Source organism: Amblyomma mixtum, chromosome 8 (assembly GCF_055824585.1).
Source record: "Amblyomma mixtum isolate Tamu chromosome 8, ASM5582458v1, whole genome shotgun sequence".
Lineage (NCBI taxonomy): Eukaryota > Metazoa > Arthropoda > Arachnida > Ixodida > Ixodidae > Amblyomma > Amblyomma mixtum.
Genome location: NC_143019.1, coordinates 48,324,761 through 48,346,061, shown reverse-complemented (window position 1 = coordinate 48,346,061; position 21,301 = coordinate 48,324,761). Strand labels below are relative to the sequence as shown.

The 21,301-nt window shown below is 46.4% G+C and overlaps 1 protein-coding gene across 4 annotated transcripts in view; it reads right to left on the bottom strand.

Moving 5' to 3' along the window:
- Nucleotides 1-21,301, bottom strand: part of trh (PAS domain-containing protein trachealess) — a 398,041-nt gene that overhangs the window by 352,353 nt on the left and 24,387 nt on the right. For 3 of the 4 annotated variants that reach the window (XM_089557222.1, XM_089557225.1, XM_089557223.1), the window contains exon 2: nucleotides 11,811-11,970. In XM_089557222.1, coding sequence (XP_089413348.1) covers nucleotides 11,811-11,932 — 122 coding nt within the window. In that variant the 5' untranslated portion in view covers nucleotides 11,933-11,970. Of the gene's footprint in view, nucleotides 1-1,968; nucleotides 2,004-11,810; nucleotides 11,971-21,301 lie in introns of those variants that run through there. The other variant, XM_089557226.1, reaches the window with a different exon arrangement.

Here is a 21,301-nt window from a genome sequence, read left to right as displayed (position 1 = left end):
GTGGACAACCCTGTACGTTTGAGACCGATTGAAGTGCGTACTCCATACCTCTCCCCCCCCCCCCCCCCCCCCCCCCGCCCTGTACACTACCCTTTTAACTTGAAGGTACTATAAACCAGTGAAACAAATAAATAAATAAAAAGCAAGTGCCCCCGTTCCTCGTACTACTCTGACTGGTCAAGAGGCGCTGTCTCTGCAAGATGACGCGCGATGCGACCTCACGTGCCCGGCTACAGGGTCGTGCGCTGTATTCAGAACAGAGTTCCTTGGGTAATAAACACCAGGTATAGAAGAGCAGCTCAGCTGCGTCTCGCTTTGTCTCTTTCCCCGTGTCCTTGCTCTTTTGCGTATCTTTCCTTCGAGAAGAGTACAAAGGGAAACAAAGCCACAGAATACAAAGTAAGGCGCTCAAGACGTAAGAGGTTTGACATTTCGTGAATGCACATGGATGATTAGGCGTAGTAGAACCGAAGGTATTTTCTAGCTGTATAAATAATAGACGAGCCGATTATGATATTGATACAGCTCAGAAGAAGAAGTGCTCCGCCATCTCGCTTGTGACGAGGAAGAAGAAGTGCTTCGTCTGAAGCACTTCTTCTCCCTCGTCACAAGCGAGATGGCGGAGCACTTCTTCTTCGTCCACTTCTGAGCTGTATCAATATGAACAAGGCACACATTGACTTTAAAGCGAATTTGTTGTTGGAAGCACAGCAGCAACAAGGAAAATTGTTTACCATGGAAGAATCAGACGAGAGGGCGCCTATAGCGGAACTCATAATAATGGTTACCGCAGGAGCGCACGTCTATAAATTTCTTCCATATAGTATACCCTCCTCCTTTCTTTCTTTTTTTTTCGGGGGGGGGGGGGGGGGGGGGGGGGGGTGAGTGCCGCAGAAGCATGCAGCGCTCTCAGAGAGCAATCACAACTCGCATGAATGCAAAATGCTTCCAAGATTTCTCGTTGTGCCTTTCACTGCAGTTATGCGATAAATAAGACTGTGCAAAAAGATTGCCTACTTACGCCTCACAAGTGCGCAAAGGGCATTCTCACACCTGATCGGCCGGGAGCAGGGTACACTGTTGTATCGAGTCAGAGAATTTCAATAAGATTACGTTTTTTCATTGGAAACGACGGAGCAAGAAAAACATCCAAATACGCAAACCAACAGACACCTTTCAGAGAGAAGGAGAAGTTGTAAAGAAAGCATACGCGATGACTTGTCGTCGAAAAGGGACGAAAAGAGTAAAAAAACGGAAAAGGAGTGTAGGTACCTCTCAGAGAACAGAAGTCGGACTAAAACAATCTCAGGGGCACCTCATGTGTTGGCAACGCTAAAACATAAAAAGCTGGTGATGCGTTCACCGGAAGTCAAGTCACATCCGGTCTATAGACGTCCCTTTCTCCACCCAATGTGAATGATCCGCTCTGCTGACGTCACTTCTGTCCAGCCAATGAGAATTGTCCGGTCTGGCGACGTCATTTCCCTCCAGCCAATGGGCGAATACTACCACCGAAGACGCATTTTCTCCCCGACAAGGCTTTTAGTGCTCTCGCATTAAAAGCAGCAGCAGCCGCAACTTCCAGTGAGAAGAAGTGTTCTTTCTCCAAGTGTGCGCAGAAGTGTGTGAAACGCATATCTCGCTTCACGTATGCTGCAAACAAATTTCCCGAGGACGTCAAGTGCATCCCACAGACAATATAACGGCAGCTACCGCACTACTCACCAGGCGTAATAACTACGTCAGCTACGTGAGCGTATACGATTACTGATCATTATTTACTCCAGCAGGCACTTTTTACTAACAAAAGTCCAGAGGCGCGCAGCGAAATGAATGGCTGGGGAATGAAGACTAACCGCATTTGCTTCGCGTCGCGAACACAGAATCAGTGAGCCATACAGGAATCGTGGTGCGCGAAAGTAATGCAGCTGGCATACAGTGGGTTTCGCAGTCCGAAAGGAATCGTACCTTGAAGGAACGCCTTGGTGGAAGTCTGCTGGCCATGTGTAATCTTGGCCGCACCTGATTCTGTAACGCAGTACACAGTGATGTCAGTGCACGCAGGCGTCTACGCGTCTCGCATCTACATGCAACCTCCACCCTCTTTATAATTCGACCACGGTGGCCATCTGTGGAGAACACCGTGGTGTATATATAGACGCCATCGTCATACGCCGGAGCAATTCCGCCTCTCCAGAAACCACGAGTGCGATGGGATATGAAACCAAAAACAGCCTGCAAGACTGGACACCTCGATTCCAAAACGAATGGCGCGATTTCACAAACGCGCTGTGGATGATATCCGATGATTAAGAAAACGCGTGAAAAAGTGTTTCAGTGCACTGTGTGCAGAGCTAGAAGAAACCTTGTGTGCCATTAAAGGCGTTGTCTGTGCTAATGCTTGGATGATGTCATGTAATCGAGAGTTTTAGCACAGCGTTTACCGTATACCGTCAGTGCCAGTCAATTAATTACCAATGAGTAATTGCTCCCTTATTACAAGGGCTTTTCTATACACGACTCCCCGCGCAGAACCGTCTACACACGCGCGCTTGGTCGTTGTCTGTCGTGACATACGACAGAAGTATGCAGTGAATGTGTGCTAGAACTATCAATATCAATTGTAACTGTTTCTTTGTTAAATTCCATTTAATCAATGATTCTGGGTAATTTAGATTCAATTGGACCGGTGCGCACAAAGGCACGTACAAAAGAATGTGGACAAACGCGGCTTGCAAAAGAACGCGGACAACAAAAATGCATCCACGCCGCTACTTAAAGTGTAAATGCATGCCTCAAAATCTATACAATTCTAAGCTCAGTAGAAGAAAAAAAAACGGACTCATAGAGAAATAGAGCAGAAACAATTACTCGTCACCACTTCTCACGTTAACCCTCAAGTGGTTGGCACAAATGGGCAACTCTTAAGCACTCAGCAGTTTTCGTTTGAGCGTGGTAAAAGGGAGATAGGGAGATAGGCCCGATGAGAGACGTGCACGCGACCCACATTGAGAGATGGCGGACGCTGATAATACGCGGCCTCAACGACGACACCACGGGCCCGCTTATGAGCACAACTACGCACGCGCGCGCCTCCGCTAGACGGCGCATCCCTGCAGCGAACTGCCGGATCTACACAGTGCCCGCACAACTGGAGTGGCAGTGCAGCTCTTGTCACGCATGTACGGCGATGTACAGTGTTTGCCAAAAGTAACCAGGTTGCAATGTTTGCTTCTCAGTTGTATATTAAAGCTATTATGCCAGCCCTCGGACTCTAAATCTCTGTATGGTAAGGAGAACCCCTGTCCTAACTTTCAAAGAACTTTTTGGTCTTTAGGGGAGCCGTAAGGGCTCTACTAGCGAACGAGAAACGAGCCATGCAGCCTGGTTACTTTTTCCAAGGACTGTACATCTTTATCGTCGCAACTTTTAAAAATCATCCCGCCTCAATCGCTGGCTGCATATTACAGTAACTTTTGCCTCATAGTAAGTATGACAACGCTGCTTGCCTGGTTAGGATGCGTATTATGCAAGGCTCGGAATCATATGCGCCGACATCGAGGGAGCGAAAGGCTACTTAATCCAGGTAAGTTAATCCAGTTAAGTTAATCCAATTAAGTTAATCCGGTTAAGCTAATCCAGTTAAGTTAATCCAGTGGCTCGACGAAGCGTAGAGCGGTACCCTGCGTCGTCTACAGGATAGAGACGATTCCGGATTTGCATCAGGCGCGGCCGAACCAAGCAAGTACCCTTGTCAAACAATACGAGTTTCGAAACTTAACCAGTACTGCGTGGAAACTAAGCGATGTTTTAAGATGTATAAACCACGTAACACGCTGGTACCTGAAGGCGCGTACAGGTGGAGGTTTGGCACCTCTAAAAGTGAACGAGGTCGAGGCCAGAAGGTGAACGCATTCCGCTATGCAACACGCTATACTGACGCTATATACGATGGCGCTTAACACAGAGAAAATCCTCCAGAGGTCGCTACCTTTCTGCGCTGCTCACAGCCGATGTCGCTTTCGCTCTCTCCATCGTTCCCATCTCCTCTCCATTGCCCGCATCTGGTCAGCACGCCGATACTGACCTAATCTAATCAAACCCTAATCTGATTGATAACGCCCCACCGACACCCTCGTTCCATCATTACAGTCTGCTGCAACGCCATGACACCTTTCTTTTTTTCGCGCAGAATCGTTCTCCATTCCTCCTCTCTTTATTTTTTTTTTCCTTTTTTTCCGCTCGTCAGTCGCCGCGCGGCGGGTGCCGCAGCGTTCCGCTTGGCCGCTCACCTGACGCGATTTGTCATTCGTAGCGGCCGGGCTTCGGCATTAACGACGCGCCCTCGGGCGACGCGCTGCAGAAGGTCGTCGTGGGGGGCGCACGGTTTATGGCGGACACCCACAAAGCCATTCATGCTCTCGGGCCAGGCCAAGCGTGACACCTTCGGCGGCCACCACGCGGCGCCACATTAGGGTGATAGCTGCCGCTGGGGGCTCCCGTGTGGCAAGAACGGCGTCGCAGACGGTGTCGTCGTAGTACGCCGTACCCTATAAATCCTGCGTGCACCTGCACCCTACGCTTGAATACGATTATACCGGGTGTTTCAGCGAACACTTTCAAAAATTTTCAAATATAGGCTTTTTGGGGTAAAATTATGGCTTTTGCGGCATGGTATTGCCAGGCCTGCAGGGCACCAGAAAACCGGTGAATCAGCTTACCTAGTAAACTAGTTAGCTAATTTCTAATAACTAAATTTTTAACTATTAGAGTTAGGCACCTGGTTGCAATTAGAGATCTGTAGCCGGTCGGTAGCAATAGCCGTATCGGTTTTTAGAATTTCAAATAACGCGATTACCCTTGGCGCTGTGGCTCGACAAAATTTGGCTTTTTCGACTAGTTACGTGCACAGGAGGGGTAGCTTTTCCTGCATGCTTAAAAAAGCGCATGTATATTTTCGCACGATGCAACCAAATTTTGTCGAGCCACAGCGGCGAGGGTAATTGTGTTTTCGAAATTCTAAAAACATATATGGCTATTACTAAAGACCGGCTACAAATCTCTAATTACAGCTAGGCGCCTAACTCTACGAGTTAAAAAGTTAATTATTAAAAATGAGTTAACTAGCTTACTACCTAAGAAGATTCACCGGTTTTCTGGTGTTCACCAGTACTGGTAATACTGTGCCGCAAAAGCCATATTTTTACCCCAAAAAGCCTGCTTTTGAAAATTTTTGAAAGTGTTCGCCGAAACGCCCGGTATATGAACGTAAAAACGGAGTAAAGTCTGCCACCGTTGTCGATTCTCTGACCCGGAGGGCGAGAATTGAAACGGGGAGATTTGGCGTCGTGCCCAGACTCACGAGTGTGTGAGACTTTCCTTGACGTTGAAGTCAATTAACGCAGCAATTGTGCATCGTCCTCTCCCGAAAACCAGTTCAGACAACAACCTAAATAAAAGTGTACTGAACATCCTAAGGAATTTCTCCAGGGAACGATTAGTTGTGCAATTAACTGCAATATTAGGAAAACCAGTTCCAAGTATTGATTGTGCCAATGACATATCGCCACTCATCGTACGACATCAGATTGCAATGTAGGTTTGCACTATCAAAATGTAGAACCAACTATGGATTCTGTATGTTAAGGTATATTGTGCCAAAGTTCCTCAATACCTCGTTCAGTGACAAAGTGAATATTTTGTCTTTGTCTGCCATCCGCAAAAGCTTTATTCAGCCATCTGTGCTACAGTGATGAGAAGTGTCTGGGTGTACTATGGCACTCTGTGTAATAACCTCACTGTCTTTTACTATAATTATTGCTGCCAATTGTTAGATATCTGTTTCCGTAAACCTTGTTCTTCATAAGCGCACTTGTATCCACTTTTTAACAGTATTTTCTTTTTCTTTTTGCCTCGTGCCAACTGATGACTTGTAAGGATGGTGAGGCCCGTCAAGCGGTGTATCATTCACTGCTTTTTTCTCGTCATCCCCAGTTTGCATGTACAAACTGAAATAAAGATTGATTGAAGTACAAGGGCGCGCAAATATTCAAAATTTCCGAACAGCGAATCGAGTATCCTCTTATTCGATTCTTTGAACTAATCGAATGACGCATGTATGTACAAAATTATTTGAAACGAGTCGAATATGTTCTCACGTTCTCGGATACTTAATTTTCGAACAAATGGCAAGAAGCTCGAGCGAGGCATGCCGTGGTTTTCTTTCAGGGCTGTCTCTAAAACAGCTCTCCTTTATTCTTTAGTCCCTCTCACTATCTCTCAAAAACAGGGGCCGGTCCGATGGAGGGTTCGGAGCTGCGACGTGATCCATTCGAGTTGTGGCGTTCATAGTACTTGTGCTTAGTCTTCACGCTCGGGCTACGCGTCAAGGGTCAAGCAGGCTCAGCAAACCTCGCTTTATTGCCTGATCTCGGAAGCCATACCGCTCATAAGTATAGTTCTCGCTGTTTTCATCCGCTGATAATATGTGGCGCTGCTTATTCATTCTCCTCATCAGTGTAACATGACGGCCATACAGTTGTATTGACAGACTTCGTGTTGCGTGCCTCCTACACTCTGACAACGAATAAGCTTGTGTAGAAGTAAAAATATAGTAAGCTCTTCGCTAACGCACTCCCTCCTAGGGGCATGTTACGATGTCCAAGTTCCTGAGTAGATTTCGATCACTAAATTTACAGAACGCTTACTTTTGGCAATGAAAATATATTCCCACTGCAAATAATAGTTACTTCATGCAGTGAGCAATGGAAGAAGGATTTTAAACGCTGTACCGAAGGTCCTGAGATTGGCAAATAATGAAAATTGAAAACTGTGTTAAAATCATCATAGCTGCCAGAACATCGCACTTTTTGAAGAGGAAATTAGCTTCTGTTGCCAACCTTAGGTATTCCGTAATTTTAGTGATGAAAATCTACCCTAGGGCTTAGACAGAATACCCTGCCCTAGAAAGGTAGTGGGCTAGAGAAGAGCTCACTTCTTTTTTACTGCTTTCTTGTTTATAGTGTAGTATATTTGGGTCGTTTGATAGCTACAGCTCTAGCTCCAGTTTTGAACGTACAGTACGGTCCATTGCTAAAGGGAACATGCGATCGCGTGGCCTCTGCGTATCGCGGAGCGCTGTCGCCGAGAATTTGTGGGAGTTGTCGGCACAAGACGCATGCGCAGTAAGCATGGCGGCTGGTCTTTCCGCGCATGCGCTTCATGCCGCCTGTTCCCGCCGCATCTAGGCAGCAGGGCTTCGTGAATCGCGGAGGTCACGCGATCGCATGTTCCCTTTAACAATGGACCGTACTGTACATTCGTGCAAAGAGCGAACATTGTAAACTGTATTCGATTCGTATTCAGTTCTATCATGATTCGGTTTATATTTTGTTCGGTGTTTAGCAACACTATTCGTATTGGATTAGGCAGTAAAGCTACACTATTCGTATTCCGTTCGGTTTCGAATAAGTACTATTCCTACACCGCTACTTATAAGTCATGCCATTCTGGACACCGCTTTATAATTAATAAAAAAATGCCTTTGAACGCAATGCCGAAATTCTCAACAGAAAATAAAGACAATCACGCAGAAAGTCGCACTAAGCCAACGCACAGGGGCACACGTTTATGTCTTACTTAAACTTTGTGCGGCGTTTTCACTCTGCGAATTACAAGAGATGCCTTTCGGGTGCAATTGCGCGTTTGAAGTTATGCAGGTGCAAAACGCGTTTCCTTCTTGACGCAAAATGAAGTTTAGCATAGTTTAGTACTCTGCCTGGACTTTGTGGGAGGCTCTAGCAGAAGCGTGTCAAGATTTCTTTCGCTGTTGATCGACGCTAATGACTCTCGAAAGCATCAGCAGACTACAATGTGCCTTTGGGCGCTTGGCAAATGTTTGCCACAGTCTTCTCGAAACGTCGCCTTGAATGAGCCAACGGTTTAAATTAACGGGGTCTAATACACCGCTCTTAGCCTCATTCTACAATCCCCTGATATACGCCGTCGCTGTCATCGCGCTATCAACAACAATTTTCGCGGCCGCTTAGTAAAAATGACCACGTCGTCAAGGTTGCACGGTTTCCAGGCGAGAGCGTTTTTACCTCCACGGAGTCGCGGATAAGTGCTGAGCAGCTCTGTGCCTTACAGTTACGAATGTTCCCGGTGAATCACTGTGGAAAAAAAAAACACAAAAAGAGGACGAAAGCTGCCCCTTAACACTGCCACCTGCTCACAATTGGTATGCGCATTGCCCAGTCCGCGACTCGCGTATCAGGAGCGGCGATCGCGGGAGAGACCGAGGATAGCTTCTACGCAACGCCCGCTTTGCAGGGAGAGGCGCCACGCCACTGCACGGGACCCGCTATCGCGGCCGAGAAAAGCACTGTTGGTCACTCGACGCAAGAACGCCTGCAGTATATTCGCGCGACGGACAAAAAAACAGCCGGTTCTGTCTCCCTGTCTAGCTGCTCATACACAAGTGGACAGCGTGACATGCCTCCCCGAGCAGCAGCAGCAGAGACGGTCGCTGTATCAGTATTCGTAGCCGCGAGCCATTCTTTCGGAGCAGCCCATAAACGCACTTTTCCTGATGAATCTCTCCCGTCCCCCGTTCTCTCGCTGTCCGAGTGCTTTTCGTCTCTGCATCGACGTGCATGCCAACGCCGTGGGACCGGGTCCGTTGCTCGGGAACCGTTACACAATGGACTCTTCCTTCGCCCTTCTTTCTTTCTTTCTTTCTTTCTTTCTTTCTTTCTTTCTTTCTTTCTTTCTTTCTTTCTTTCTTTCTTTCTTTCTTTCTTTCTTTCTTTCTTTCTTTCTTTCTTTGTTTCTTTCTTTATTTGTTTTTTCCTTCTTTCTTTCCTTCTTTCTTTCTTTCCTTCTTTCGTTTGTTCTTCCTTCCTTCCTTTCTTTCTCTCTTTATTTCTTCCTTCCTTTCTTTCTTTCCGTTTTCTTTTTTCTTTCTTTCTTTCTTTCTCTCTTTCCTTCTTTGTTCCTTTCTCTCTTTCTTTGTTCCCTTCTTTCTCTCTTTCTTCCTTTACTTTTTCCCTTCTTTCTTTGTTTCCTTGTTTTATTCGTTCGTTCTTCCTTCCTTCCTTCCTTCCTTCCTTCCTTCTTTTCTTTCTTTCTTTCCTTCTTCCTCACTCTCTTTCTTTCTTTCGCTCTTTCTTCTTTTTCTTTCTTTCTGTTCTTCTCTCTCTCTTTTTTACTATTTCTTTCCGCAGAACGTAGGCACGGCGAACAGTGCGAAACGGACGCAGGACGAGTGCCTGCAGAGAAATTCCACGCTGTCATGTATGAGTGTGGCTCGAGGCACAATTCGCCGCGCACACGGTCTCAACAGTGCGCGCAGCAGAAATTGTGTCTCTCCCTAATTTACACATTTTCCGGGACTCCGGATTCTGCGGTTTTTGTTTTCTGCGAGGCATTTTCGACGACAGCCTACGCGCTCTCACGCTGACTCCCACCCATCCGCACTGATCTCTCATACGGAGGTAACGTGGGAAAAATTGTTTCGTCCTCATTGAGGTCAGGTGTTTAGGATTCCGTTTGCAAGATGCAGCACTAGAGACGCCACAGACACACTTAGTCCTTTCCTAGTCGGTGAAACTTAGACTGTGAGAAAGGGAGCGAGCTGTGAACTAAGAACACGAGACAAGATGACGTGAAGGTTTGCATAAAGTCGCCAACGAAAGTTTAGGGGATGTGCGTGCTTACGAAGAAATTCACTGCAGCGCCGCTTCGCTACAGATCACCTCGTTTTGATACAAGCGTATGTAGCATGCGAGAAGCCTCATACCTGCAGGAATTTTAGGCGACTGGTTTGCTTGAAGGTGCCGAATTAATTTTCTTTTTCCCGCTCACGCGCGTCCCGTAAAGTTTTGCTGCCGACTGTGCCCTTGGTTATCATTCGAATGCTCACAAGTCAAGTCGCATAAGACTGCACTAAACAGAACTGAACTGAACTGAACAACGCTTATTTTAAAAATGCCCTCTTCAATGCTCTCTCGCTTGCATCAACGTCGGCAGGTGGCTCTGTTCACCGGTTCACCGTCAGGACGGGGGTCTCGGAGGCTGTTAATTAGGTCACCGTGCGTGTGTTCTCAAAAGCTCCCTGCTTGGGTCGATGTATATATACACTCTGAACACAAACACGCCTCTAAGGGAGTAAAAAAAAATCGAGAGGGGTTTAACGTAGTCGAACCGAGTAGACCTGCGAAAGCAGGTGTTCATTCTTCAATTGGAGGGGGCACTTAAACTCCGCCTTAGGGGTGTGGCATGATATCTTCAGTGGGTTAATGCCCATGTATGCTGAATTGGTAATTCCTACTTAAGATTCATAGATGGCGGCGAGTCCTCATATACCATTACCAGCGCAGTGGCGCAACGGTCAAGAGATGCGCCACTGCAGTCCCAGCCACGCGTCGGTATTTTGCGACCCATGTTGCTCTTCCCGAGCAACCTCTCGCGCAGATGGCACGGCGCTCGTCCGAACTTACACGAGTTACTCGGGTAGTAACTCGGGTTGCTAGGCAACGGCACAAGATCGTACGTGCCGTTTTTGCCAATACGCTTGTGATGTTAGCTTGTGGCTAAGCGTTTGGTTTAGCTCGTGCCGGCTCCCTGGCCGGCACGACGCCGTCATGAGCTGTTAAACCAAGTGCCTGTGCGAGGGTGGTGCCCTCTGGGTGTGTAGGCGACAGGCGACTAGAGTCTACAGATGATGATGATGATGATGACAGGCGGCAGCGGCGCGGCGCCATCTGTTGGAGCGCAGCTGAAACGGTTGCTAGGCAACGGCTTGGTAGCCGCACCGCCACGAGCATACGCGACGAGCCAAGCTGGGCTCCAGTAGTGTTGCTTTCGCAACAAAAGGAGTAAGCTGACCTCTGGTGCGCTCCCTTTCATAAAAGGGAGTACGCTAGACGACAGCTTATTCCCTTTTTACTCCTTTGTGTTTAGCGATGCTAACTCCACGAGTGTCGTCCAGAGCACGGAGATGGAAGTGTTATCATGATACCGTGGAATGCAACAGGTCTCTATATACACGTAACCGGTGGATCTGACTGCTGCATGATATAATGTCAGAACAGTAGCTTGGGCTTGTTGGTTATTCATCTCGAAGTAACAGCGCAAAAAACATAGACAGGACACATAGAATAAGTAGACACCACGAGCGCTGTCTGTCAACAGCATGCGAAGTGTCCCACCACTGCCGGGAGTCGGAGATGAGGCGGAGGCGTAAGCAGTCCCGGCAGTGGTGGGACACTTCGCATGCTGTTGACAGACAGCGCTCGTGGTGTCTTCTTATTCTATGTGTCCTGTCTATGTTTTTTGCGCTGTTACTTCGATATGATATAATGTGCCCAGCAGTCCTGGACATCTGCTCAATAAAATACTCAGTACAGCTTACAGCGACGGGGCCCTGCGTACATTGAAAGGAGCGAGCCACGAGCTCTTTAAAAGTGAAAACTGCTTTGTCGTTGTTGTCCGGGCACTATCTGTGCAGCACCTGCAAGGCATTCCCTCGTTGTCAAACAATGTGCGTGTGCGCGCACACGTGCATGGGCGTTGCGCTCTAAACTTGAAAAATAACAAGCAGCCAGGATAACAGGGATCCCGGTTTCAACTTTCGCTGAGGTGTACTCTTTGTCTAAACAGAAATGATTAGTTAGCAGACGTACAGGCTACGCGACAGTGCGCAGACGTCTCAGTGTACCGGAGCAAGCGGAGTGCGGTCCCTTGCAGGTCTACGCGAGGGGCGGCGTGGCGGGAGGAAGTAAGGAGGAAGTGACGTCGATGGCCCTTACCGGAAGTAGGGGTGGTACCCCTGGTGGTGGTGCGGCGGCGGCACGTGCAGGTCCATGGGCAGCGCGGCAGCCGCGTATCCGTCCACGAGGCCCGCGGCGTGCGTGTGCTGCGGGTGCTGCATGATGGTGGCACCCGACGACGCCTCGGCGGCTCCGATCACTGCGCGAAAGGACAACACGCAATGGTTACCACGATCATCATTTACAAAAATTTTTCGGGCAGTCTATAGACTTTTGTCTATAAAGTCTACAGACTCTCTATAGACAAATTCTAGAGAACAGTCTACAGGCAACATAAATGCTATAGACAGTCTATAGACAATCTATAGATTTATAAATTGGTAAATTGGTTTTTGAGGAAAGGAAATGGCGCAGTAGCTGTCTCACATATCTCGGCGGACACCTGAACCGCGCCGTAAGGGAAGGAAGGAAGGTGGGAATGAAAGAAGAAAGAGAGAAAGAGGTGCTGTAGTGGAGGTCTCCGGAATAATTTCGACCACCTAGGGATATTTAACGTGCACTGACATCGCACAGCACACGGGCGCCTCTTGCGTTTCGCCTCCATCGAAACGCGGCTGCCGCGGTACTCCGGCTCGGTAGACGAGCGCCTTACCACTGAGCCACCGCGGCGGGTAAAGATTTATAGCCATACACTTTTATTGGCCTTTGGCTACAGGCAATCTATAGACTATGAATAGACAAAAATGAATGTCTACAAGAAGGCAATAGACCCTGCTACAAGAAGTCTATAGACTGTCTATGGACCATTTTTATAAGGGATGCTCCACGTACGCAAAACAAAGCCTCCTCCAGATTAACTATGTCGCGCGTGTGAAGCCTCGGCTTAGAGTAGAAACATTCACATGAGTAAAAGCATCAAACTAGTCATGGGGGGGTAAATCCAACTGCTTTCGCAGAATTGTCACCTCAAACGTCTAATCTACCCGTAAACTTTTTCTCTTTTTTTATGTATAATATAAAATGATTCATAAACACTTCGGCTAAAATAATTCATGAAAATTGATCCTGCGGTTAGAGTGCCTTTCTTTCTTGTTTCGTTTATCATCATATCCAGTAAGTGAGCGTTCCCGGGTTCTTTAAGGCTTAAATCTCCCAGTCAACAAAACATTATTTAGTTGTGACAATGTTACTCCCTGTCCCTGCAAAACGAGGCATGCGTGACTTCCCTAAGCATTGGCGAATGCTGAGACAAGCACTCAGGCTGTTGCACGCACCGCTCTGCTGGCTTCCCGTATTACTAACGACACCCTACACTCTGAACACGAATACGCGTATACGGGAGTAAAAAGGGAGTAACTGTCCTCTATCGCACCCTCTTTTGTAAAAGAAAGTGTGCTGGACGACAGCTCACTTCATTTTGCTCCTTTCTCTTTATACTGTATCCACTGCGTTTTGCATCCGTGCAGAATTTTTCTAGAAATCTCTGACGCTGATTTCAGCATCAACATCAACAAAAAACGGAAAGACAGAATACCCGACTTGAGTTAACCACCGTGGTTAGCCTCCCAGATATACAGGAAGAATTCGGAATTGGACTTTTTGAAAGTAGTCGCGAAGCAGTCACTCAAAATTGCTCGGCAGTGGTAAATTGGTTTTTCAGGAAAGGAAATGGCGCAGTATCTGTCTCACATATCTCGGCGGACACCTGAACCGCGCGCCGTAAGGGAAGGGAGGAAGGTGGGAGTGAAAGAAGAAAGGGAGAAATAGGTGCCGTAGTGGAGGTCTCCGGAATAATTTCGACCACCTGGGGATCTTTAACGTGCACTGACATCGCACAGCACACGGGCGCCTCTTGCGTTTCGCCTCCATCGAAACGCGGCCGTGGTGTGAAGGCGTTAAGCACATTGACGAAATGCGCGGCTGGAGTTTTTGTAACAAACTGTGCAGTAAGAAAGGATCTCTGCACTAAGGTGTGCGCCTGACGGTCGACAGAACACGTTCCGAAAAAAAAAATCCATTACGAGGACGAGCGTACAGTTCATCAGCAAGTGAAATGCAAAGGGAGAAAGTACAGCACGAATTCATCCCGCGGAAAATCATGTTTGTGCAGAATGTTACGGAGCTTCGTTATTCCGCTTAACTGGCATAAATTCATTTCTGGTGTTCTTCGCAAGTGTTACTTGCAAGCTGGTGTTAAAGGGTGGAAAAAAAACTATTTCGCAGAAATTCCCATTCCCAAAACGAACTGCCTACGTGAAGTCTCCTACCCCGAGGCGCATGGGGATCGTCAGCCGTGCCACAAACTGCAACACTGCAAGTGCAACCCGCAGACCAGGACGAATTTTTCTATAACTACAATGTTTCTGAGAAAGGGGTCTAGCTTTCCTTTGTAGCCGTATGGCTGCGTTTGGGCGGATGCCAATGAGTAATTACTCTCTTATTACAAATCTACTCCACCTTGGGGGATTCCCCTAAAGATCTGACCCACACAGTTCTCGCTGACCGGAGAGGCTTCGAAGAAGGCGCAGACATGAATCTACGAGTTGTACAGTATCTGTTCGGCTCACATTCCGCGCATACACATACTTACACCTAACACAAAGTACAAAAACGAACGCAGTCTAGAAAGAGGAGTTTTAATCCGACCTCAGACAACGCTGTTGAGTACTCGAAATGCACCAAATTGCTGGACAGACATTAAAGTGACCTGAGACCGGTATCAATAAAGCACAGTTTAGATTACTTAGTTATAAAGAACTTGGGAGTACCAAGCATCTGGTCGATATTATTTCCGAACACTAAACCCGATAATGTTCCGAGTTTCTGAATTTTGTTTGTTTTCGTTCGAGAATCCCTTGGACCACCGGACCACCACTGTTAAAGGTATTCAGTGACGTATTTAAACAAAGAATGGGGTAGAGCGCAATGGCAGGCTATCTCAGATCATGAATGGCAATTTACCAATATCCCTCAAGAGAAAAGTACACAACAGCGGACAAAAACATGGAGGCTAACTAAAAGGTTTCAGCTCAAGTTAAGGACCGCGCAGCGAGCTATGGAAAGAGAAATGATATCTGCAACGCTAAGAGATCGGAAGCAGGCAGAGTGGGTGAGAGAACAAACGTGTGTTAATGACATCCTAGTGGAAATCAAGAGGAAGAAATGGGCTTGGGCAGGGCATGTAATGCGAAGGCAACATAACCGCTGGTCCCTGGGGGTAACGGAGTGGATTCCAAGAGAAGGCAAGCGTAGCAGGGGCGGCAGGAGGTTAGGTCGGCAGATGAGATTAAGAAGTTTGCGGGGACACGGTGGCCGCAATTGGCGAAGGACAGGGTTAATTGGAGAGACATGGGAGAGGCCTTTGCCCTGCAGTGGGCGTGGTCAGGCAGATGATGATGACGATGATTTAAACAGTTCTTTGTCGACTCCATTACCACTTTGCGCGGCGCCGGCACTGTGACTTTTTTTTTTTTTCGTGCCTTGCAACATTCAGAGTTTGTTTGAAACAGCATTCAAGCTCAAGTTCAAGTTGTTCGCGTGACAGTTCGAGTACGACTGTTTCAGTTTTGTTAGTTTGCGTGTTTATTCGTTGCTGTAGTTGTTTTCATCACTGCCTCCCGGCGCCAGGACTTGCCGCTCACTTTGCTGATCACTTGCTCCCGCTGTACCGCAGCGTTTCATGTGTCATTGACTGCGCTTTCCGGAGTATTGGTACAATTATGTGCCGATAAAATGCCCCTTATAAATATGGTGAATAGACTCACAATAAGCTTCTTATAGACTCTATTGCCTTCCTATAGAGATTTTCTTTTGTCTATTCATAGCCTATAGACTGTCATAGAAAATGTCTACTGAAAGTGTATGGCCATAATCTACAGATTGTCTACAGACTGTGTATAGGATTTGTAATGCCTACAGACTATAGTCTACATAACTTGTCTATAGAAATACTATAGACTTTATACACAGAAGTCTATGAATTGTCTAAAGAAATTTTTGAAAGGGGCGAGGCAGCGAGCTCCTCTTCCTCGCGCCATCTGATTTTATGCCGGTTGTTAATTCGCAGATAGGAATCGCCGATTCTCATCCCATCACACCGTCTATCAATTATTTTTCCACCTATCCAACATCGCCGCTGCTCGCGCCAGCCACGTTACAAAAATTTACATTAATCTGTCAATAAACACTTCCCCTCATGCTTTCGATTGGGCTGGTCTTTGTCTGAGTCATCCAGACAGCAGCGCGAATGCTACAATGTTCATCTGAATAACGAAGAAACATGCCACAAAAGTTAGTATACTTCCAAAGCACGGAATGCGAAATACGGGAATTTCGGTGCAAACAGGTGAACTTAAACGACGTGACAGCAATACAAGGACAGTTTGTTTCTTTTTGTGGTCAACGTATAAAAAAGATGGTAAGTATCTAGCCCGGACAGCAGCAGCGATTGTCAGAAAGTCGCTGGAAACAAACAAATAAAACAAGACAGGAGAATGGGAAGGAGACAAGGAGAAAACAGAAAACATGCTTCTTCATGCTCGCTATTTTTGAGCTGTAAAATCTCAAAAAGCACAGTTCCTGTCCATTTGAAAATAGAGGTCGAATTAAAATACATTCATTACTCATTATACAGTTGTGGGGTAAGCGACTGAGCAGCCTTTCCTCCTTCTTAATTCCGTCATCCAGACAAACAGATAAACCTGCGAGCTTTATCATAACCAAAGAAAGAAGAGCACAGTTCCTGCCCATTTGAAAATACAGATCGAATTCAAATACATTCATTACTCCTTATACAGTTGTGGGGTAAGAGACTGAGCAGCCCTTCCTCCATTCTTAATTCCGTCATCCAGGCAGACAGATAAACCTCCGAGCTTTATCATAACCAAACAAAGAAGAGCACAGTTCCTGCCCATTTGAAAATACAGATCGAATTCAAATGCATTCATTACTCATTATACAGTTGTGGGGTAAGCGACTGAGCAGCCTTTCCTCCTTCTTAATTCCGTCATCCAGACAAACAGATAAACCTGCGAGCTTTATCATAACCAAAGAAAAAAGAGCACAGTTCCTGCCCATTTGAAAATACAGATCGAATTCAAATACATTCATTACTCCTTATACAGTTGTGGGGTAAGAGACTGAGCAGCCCTTCCTCCATTCTTAATTCCGTCATCCAGGCAGACAGATAAACCTGCGAGCTTTATCGTAACCAAAGGAAGAAGAGCACAGTTCCTGCCCATTTGAAAATACAGATCGAATTCAAATGCATTCATTACTCCTTATACAGTTGTGGGGTAAGAGACTGAGCAGCCCTTCCTCCATTCTTAATTCCGTCATCCAGGCAGACAGATAAACCTGCGAGCTTTATCATAACCAAAGAAAGAAGAGCACAGTTCCTGCCCATTTGAAAATACAGATCGAATTCAAATACATTCATTACTCCTTATACAGTTGTGGGGTAAGAGACTGAGCAGCCCTTCCTCCATTCTTAATTCCGTCATCCAGGCAGACAGATAAACCTGCGAGCTTTATCGTAACCAAAGGAAGAAGAGCACAGTTCCTGCCCATTTGAAAATACAGATCGAATTCAAATGCATTCATTACTCCTTATACAGTTGTGGGGTAAGAGACTGAGCAGCCTTTCCTCCTTCTTAATTCCGTCATCCAGGCAGACAGATAAACCTGCGAGCTTTATCATAACCAAAGAAAGAAGAGCACAGTTCCTGCCCATTTGAAAATACAGATCGAATTCAAATACATTCATTACTCCTTATACAGTTGTGGGGTAAGAGACTGAGCAGCCCTTCCTCCATTCTTAATTCCGTCATCCAGACAAACAGATAAACCTGCGAGCTTTATCATAACCAAAGAAAGAAGAGCACAGTTCCTGCCCATTTGAAAATACAGATCGAATTCAAATACATTCATTACTCCTTATACAGTTGTGGGGTAAGAGACTGAGCAGCCCTTCCTCCATTCTTAATTCCGTCATCCAGGCAGACAGATAAACCTGCGAGCTTTATCGTAACCAAAGGAAGAAGAGCACAGTTCCTGCCCATTTGAAAATACAGATCGAATTCAAATGCATTCATTATTCATTATACAGTTGTGGGGTAAGAGACTGAGCAGCCCTTCCTCCATTCTTAATTCCGTCATCCAGGCAGACAGATAAACCTCCGAGCTTTATCATAACCAAACAAAGAAGAGCACAGTTCCTGCCCATTTGAAAATACAGATCGAATTCAAATGTATTCATTACTCATTATACAGTTGTGGGGTAAGAGACTGAGCAGCCCTTCCTCCATTCTTAATTCCGTCATCCAGGCAGACAGATAAACCTCCGAGCTTTATCATAACCAAACAAAGAAGAGCACAGTTCCTGCCCATTTGAAAATACAGATCGAATTCAAATGCATTCATTATTCATTATACAGTTGTGGGGTAAGAGACTGAGCAGCCCTTCCTCCATTCTTAATTCCGTCATCCAGGCAGACAGATAAACCTCCGAGCTTTATCATAACCAAACAAAGAAGAGCACAGTTCCTGCCCATTTGAAAATACAGATCGAATTCAAATGCATTCATTACTCATTATACAGTTGTGGGATAAGAGACTGAGCAGCCCTTCCTCCATTCTTAAAGGGACACTGAGGAGAAATTGAAGTTGGCTTGTATCGACAGAATACCAGCTCCTGATTACAAAAACGCCACTCATACTGACAACAAAGCTCTTGTAACTTAGAAAAGAGCAAGAACCAAAATACAGGTATCGCCGCCACAGGCCAAACTCGCAAGTGCAAGCGTCATGACGTCATATAACAAAACAGTGTTGCTAGAACCAATGGTTCTAGCAACGCTAGGACACGAGAAGCACAAATCACTGAGGCGCAGCCAATGCATGCGCAAATCTCCTTGACGTCACCAGATGGCGCCACGTGCCGGGCAGCTACGCGCTCGCCTGAAGCATCGGGACCAATCAGCGCCTGCTCGCCGGCGTTAGGCGGGCTCCCGGTATTCCGCTAGCGGTATCAAGGTACACGGTATGCTAAAGGTGTCTATTTGCGAGAACTTCGTTGACGACTTCGAGAACGAGATCCATCGTAACGCTCGCAAAACGCCGGTGCAAACGTAAGCGAAGCGACTGTAGCGACGGCCGCAATAGCCGATAGATGCCTTCAACGTGCGGCCGGCGGTAGCTTTCTTTTCGGCTGCTGCTAGGCCGCACTGCTGGCTGTCAGAAATCACGGAGTCTGCATCACGTCATGTCACGTCATGTTTCACGTCACTTAGTCCTCTGTCGTCATAGCCGAATCCCAAGTTTGAATCACAGCGGCGGGAAAAACCTTTTCAACTTCGAATCCAGATTTCTTAGAAATAAATGCATTTTTCGCTGCCGGCCAAGTGGCAACAAAGCCATGACATGCCGAACTATCGGATTTTGCTGTAAAAAATATATTAATAGTGCTCTCCTCAGTGTCCCTTTAATTCCGTCATCCAGGCAGACAGATAAACCTCCGAGCTTTATCATAACCAAACAAAGAAGAGCACAGTTCCTGCCCATTTGAAAATACAGATCGAATTCAAATGCATTCATTACTCCTTATACAGTTGTGGGGTAAGAGACTGAGCAGCCCTTCCTCCATTCTTAATTCCGTCATCCAGGCAGACAGATAAACCTGCGAGCTTTATCGTAACCAAAGGAAGAAGAGCACAGATCCTGCCCATTTGAAAATACAGATCGAATTCAAATACATTCATTACTCATTATACAGTTGTGGGGTAAGAGACTGAGCAGCCCTTCCTCCATTCTTAATTCCGTCATCCAGGCAGACAGATAAACCTGCGAGCTTTATCGTAACCAAAGGAAGAAGAGCACAGTTCCTGCCCATTTGAAAATACAGATCGAATTCAAATGCATTCATTACTCATTATACAGTTGTGGGGTAAGAGACTGAGCAGCCCTTCCTCCATTCCTAATTCCGTCATCCAGGCAGACAGATAAACCTGCGAGCTTTATCGTAACCAAAGGAAGAAGAGCACAGTTCCTGCCCATTTGAAAATACAGATCGAATTCAAATACATTCATTACTCATTATACAGTTGTGGGGTAAGAGACTGAGCAGCCCTTCCTCCATTCTTAATTCCGTCATCCAGGCAGACAGATAAACCTGCGAGCTTTATCGTAACCAAAGGAAGAAGAGCACAGTTCCTGCCCATTTGAAAATACAGATCGAATTCAAATGCATTCATTACTCATTATACAGTTGTGGGGTAAGCGACTGAGCAGCCTTTCCTCCTTCTTAATTCCGTCATCCAGACAAACAGATAAACCTGCGAGCTTTATCGTAACCAAAGAAAGAAGAGCACAGTTCCTGCCCATTTGAAAATACAGATCGAATTCAAATACATTCATTACTCATTATACAGTTGTGGGGTAAGAGACTGAGCAGCCCTTCCTCCATTCTTAATTCCGTCATCCAGGCAGACAGATAAACCTGCGAGCTTTATCGTAACCAAAGGAAGAAGAGCACAGTTCCTGCCCATTTGAAAATACAGATCGAATTCAAATGCATTCATTACTCATTATACAGTTGTGGGGTAAGCGACTGAGCAGCCTTTCCTCCTTCTTAATTCCGTCATCCAGACAAACAGATAAACCTGCGAGCTTTATCATAACCAAAGAAAGAAGAGCACAGTTCCTGCCCATTTGAAAATACAGATCGAATTCAAATACATTCATTACTCATTATACAGTTGTGGGGTAAGAGACTGAGCAGCCCTTCCTCCATTCTTAATTCCGTCATCCAGGCAGACAGATAAACCTGCGAGCTTTATCGTAACCAAAGGAAGAAGAGCACAGTTCCTGCCCATTTGAAAATACAGATCGAATTCAAATGCATTCATTACTCATTATACAGTTGTGGGGTAAGCGACTGAGCAGCCTTTCCTCCTTCTTAATTCCGTCATCCAGACAAACAGATAAACCTGCGAGCTTTATCATAACCAAAGAAAGAAGAGCACAGTTCCTGCCCATTTGAAAATACAGATCGAATTCAAATACATTCATTACTCATTATACAGTTGTGGGGTAAGAGACTGAGCAGCCCTTCCTCCATTCTTAATTCCGTCATCCAGGCAGACAGATAAACCTGCGAGCTTTATCGTAACCAAAGAAAGAAGACGCAACCGAAGAGAAGCGAAAGAGAGAAGTTGAGGGAGAGAAGGAAGAAACCCCAAATGACCGCTGAAGAGGCCAGTTTCGCCCAAGCGGCACGCCCATGCAACTTCAGACGGGCTTGAGACGGAGGTGAATTAAGGCGGAATGGAATCAAGCATAGGGAGGCACACATGTATACGCAGACTAATAAAACGAACACCGGGGAACGCACCGTCCATACCACACCAGCCATCCACTCGCGCATGATGGCTCGCTAAGTGAACGATTACGTATGACCACATTCACTTTGCACACTCAGCTAACTCGACCGCTCGCTGGACGCAGCCGAGTTGATCTGCGGGAACGTCGGACGG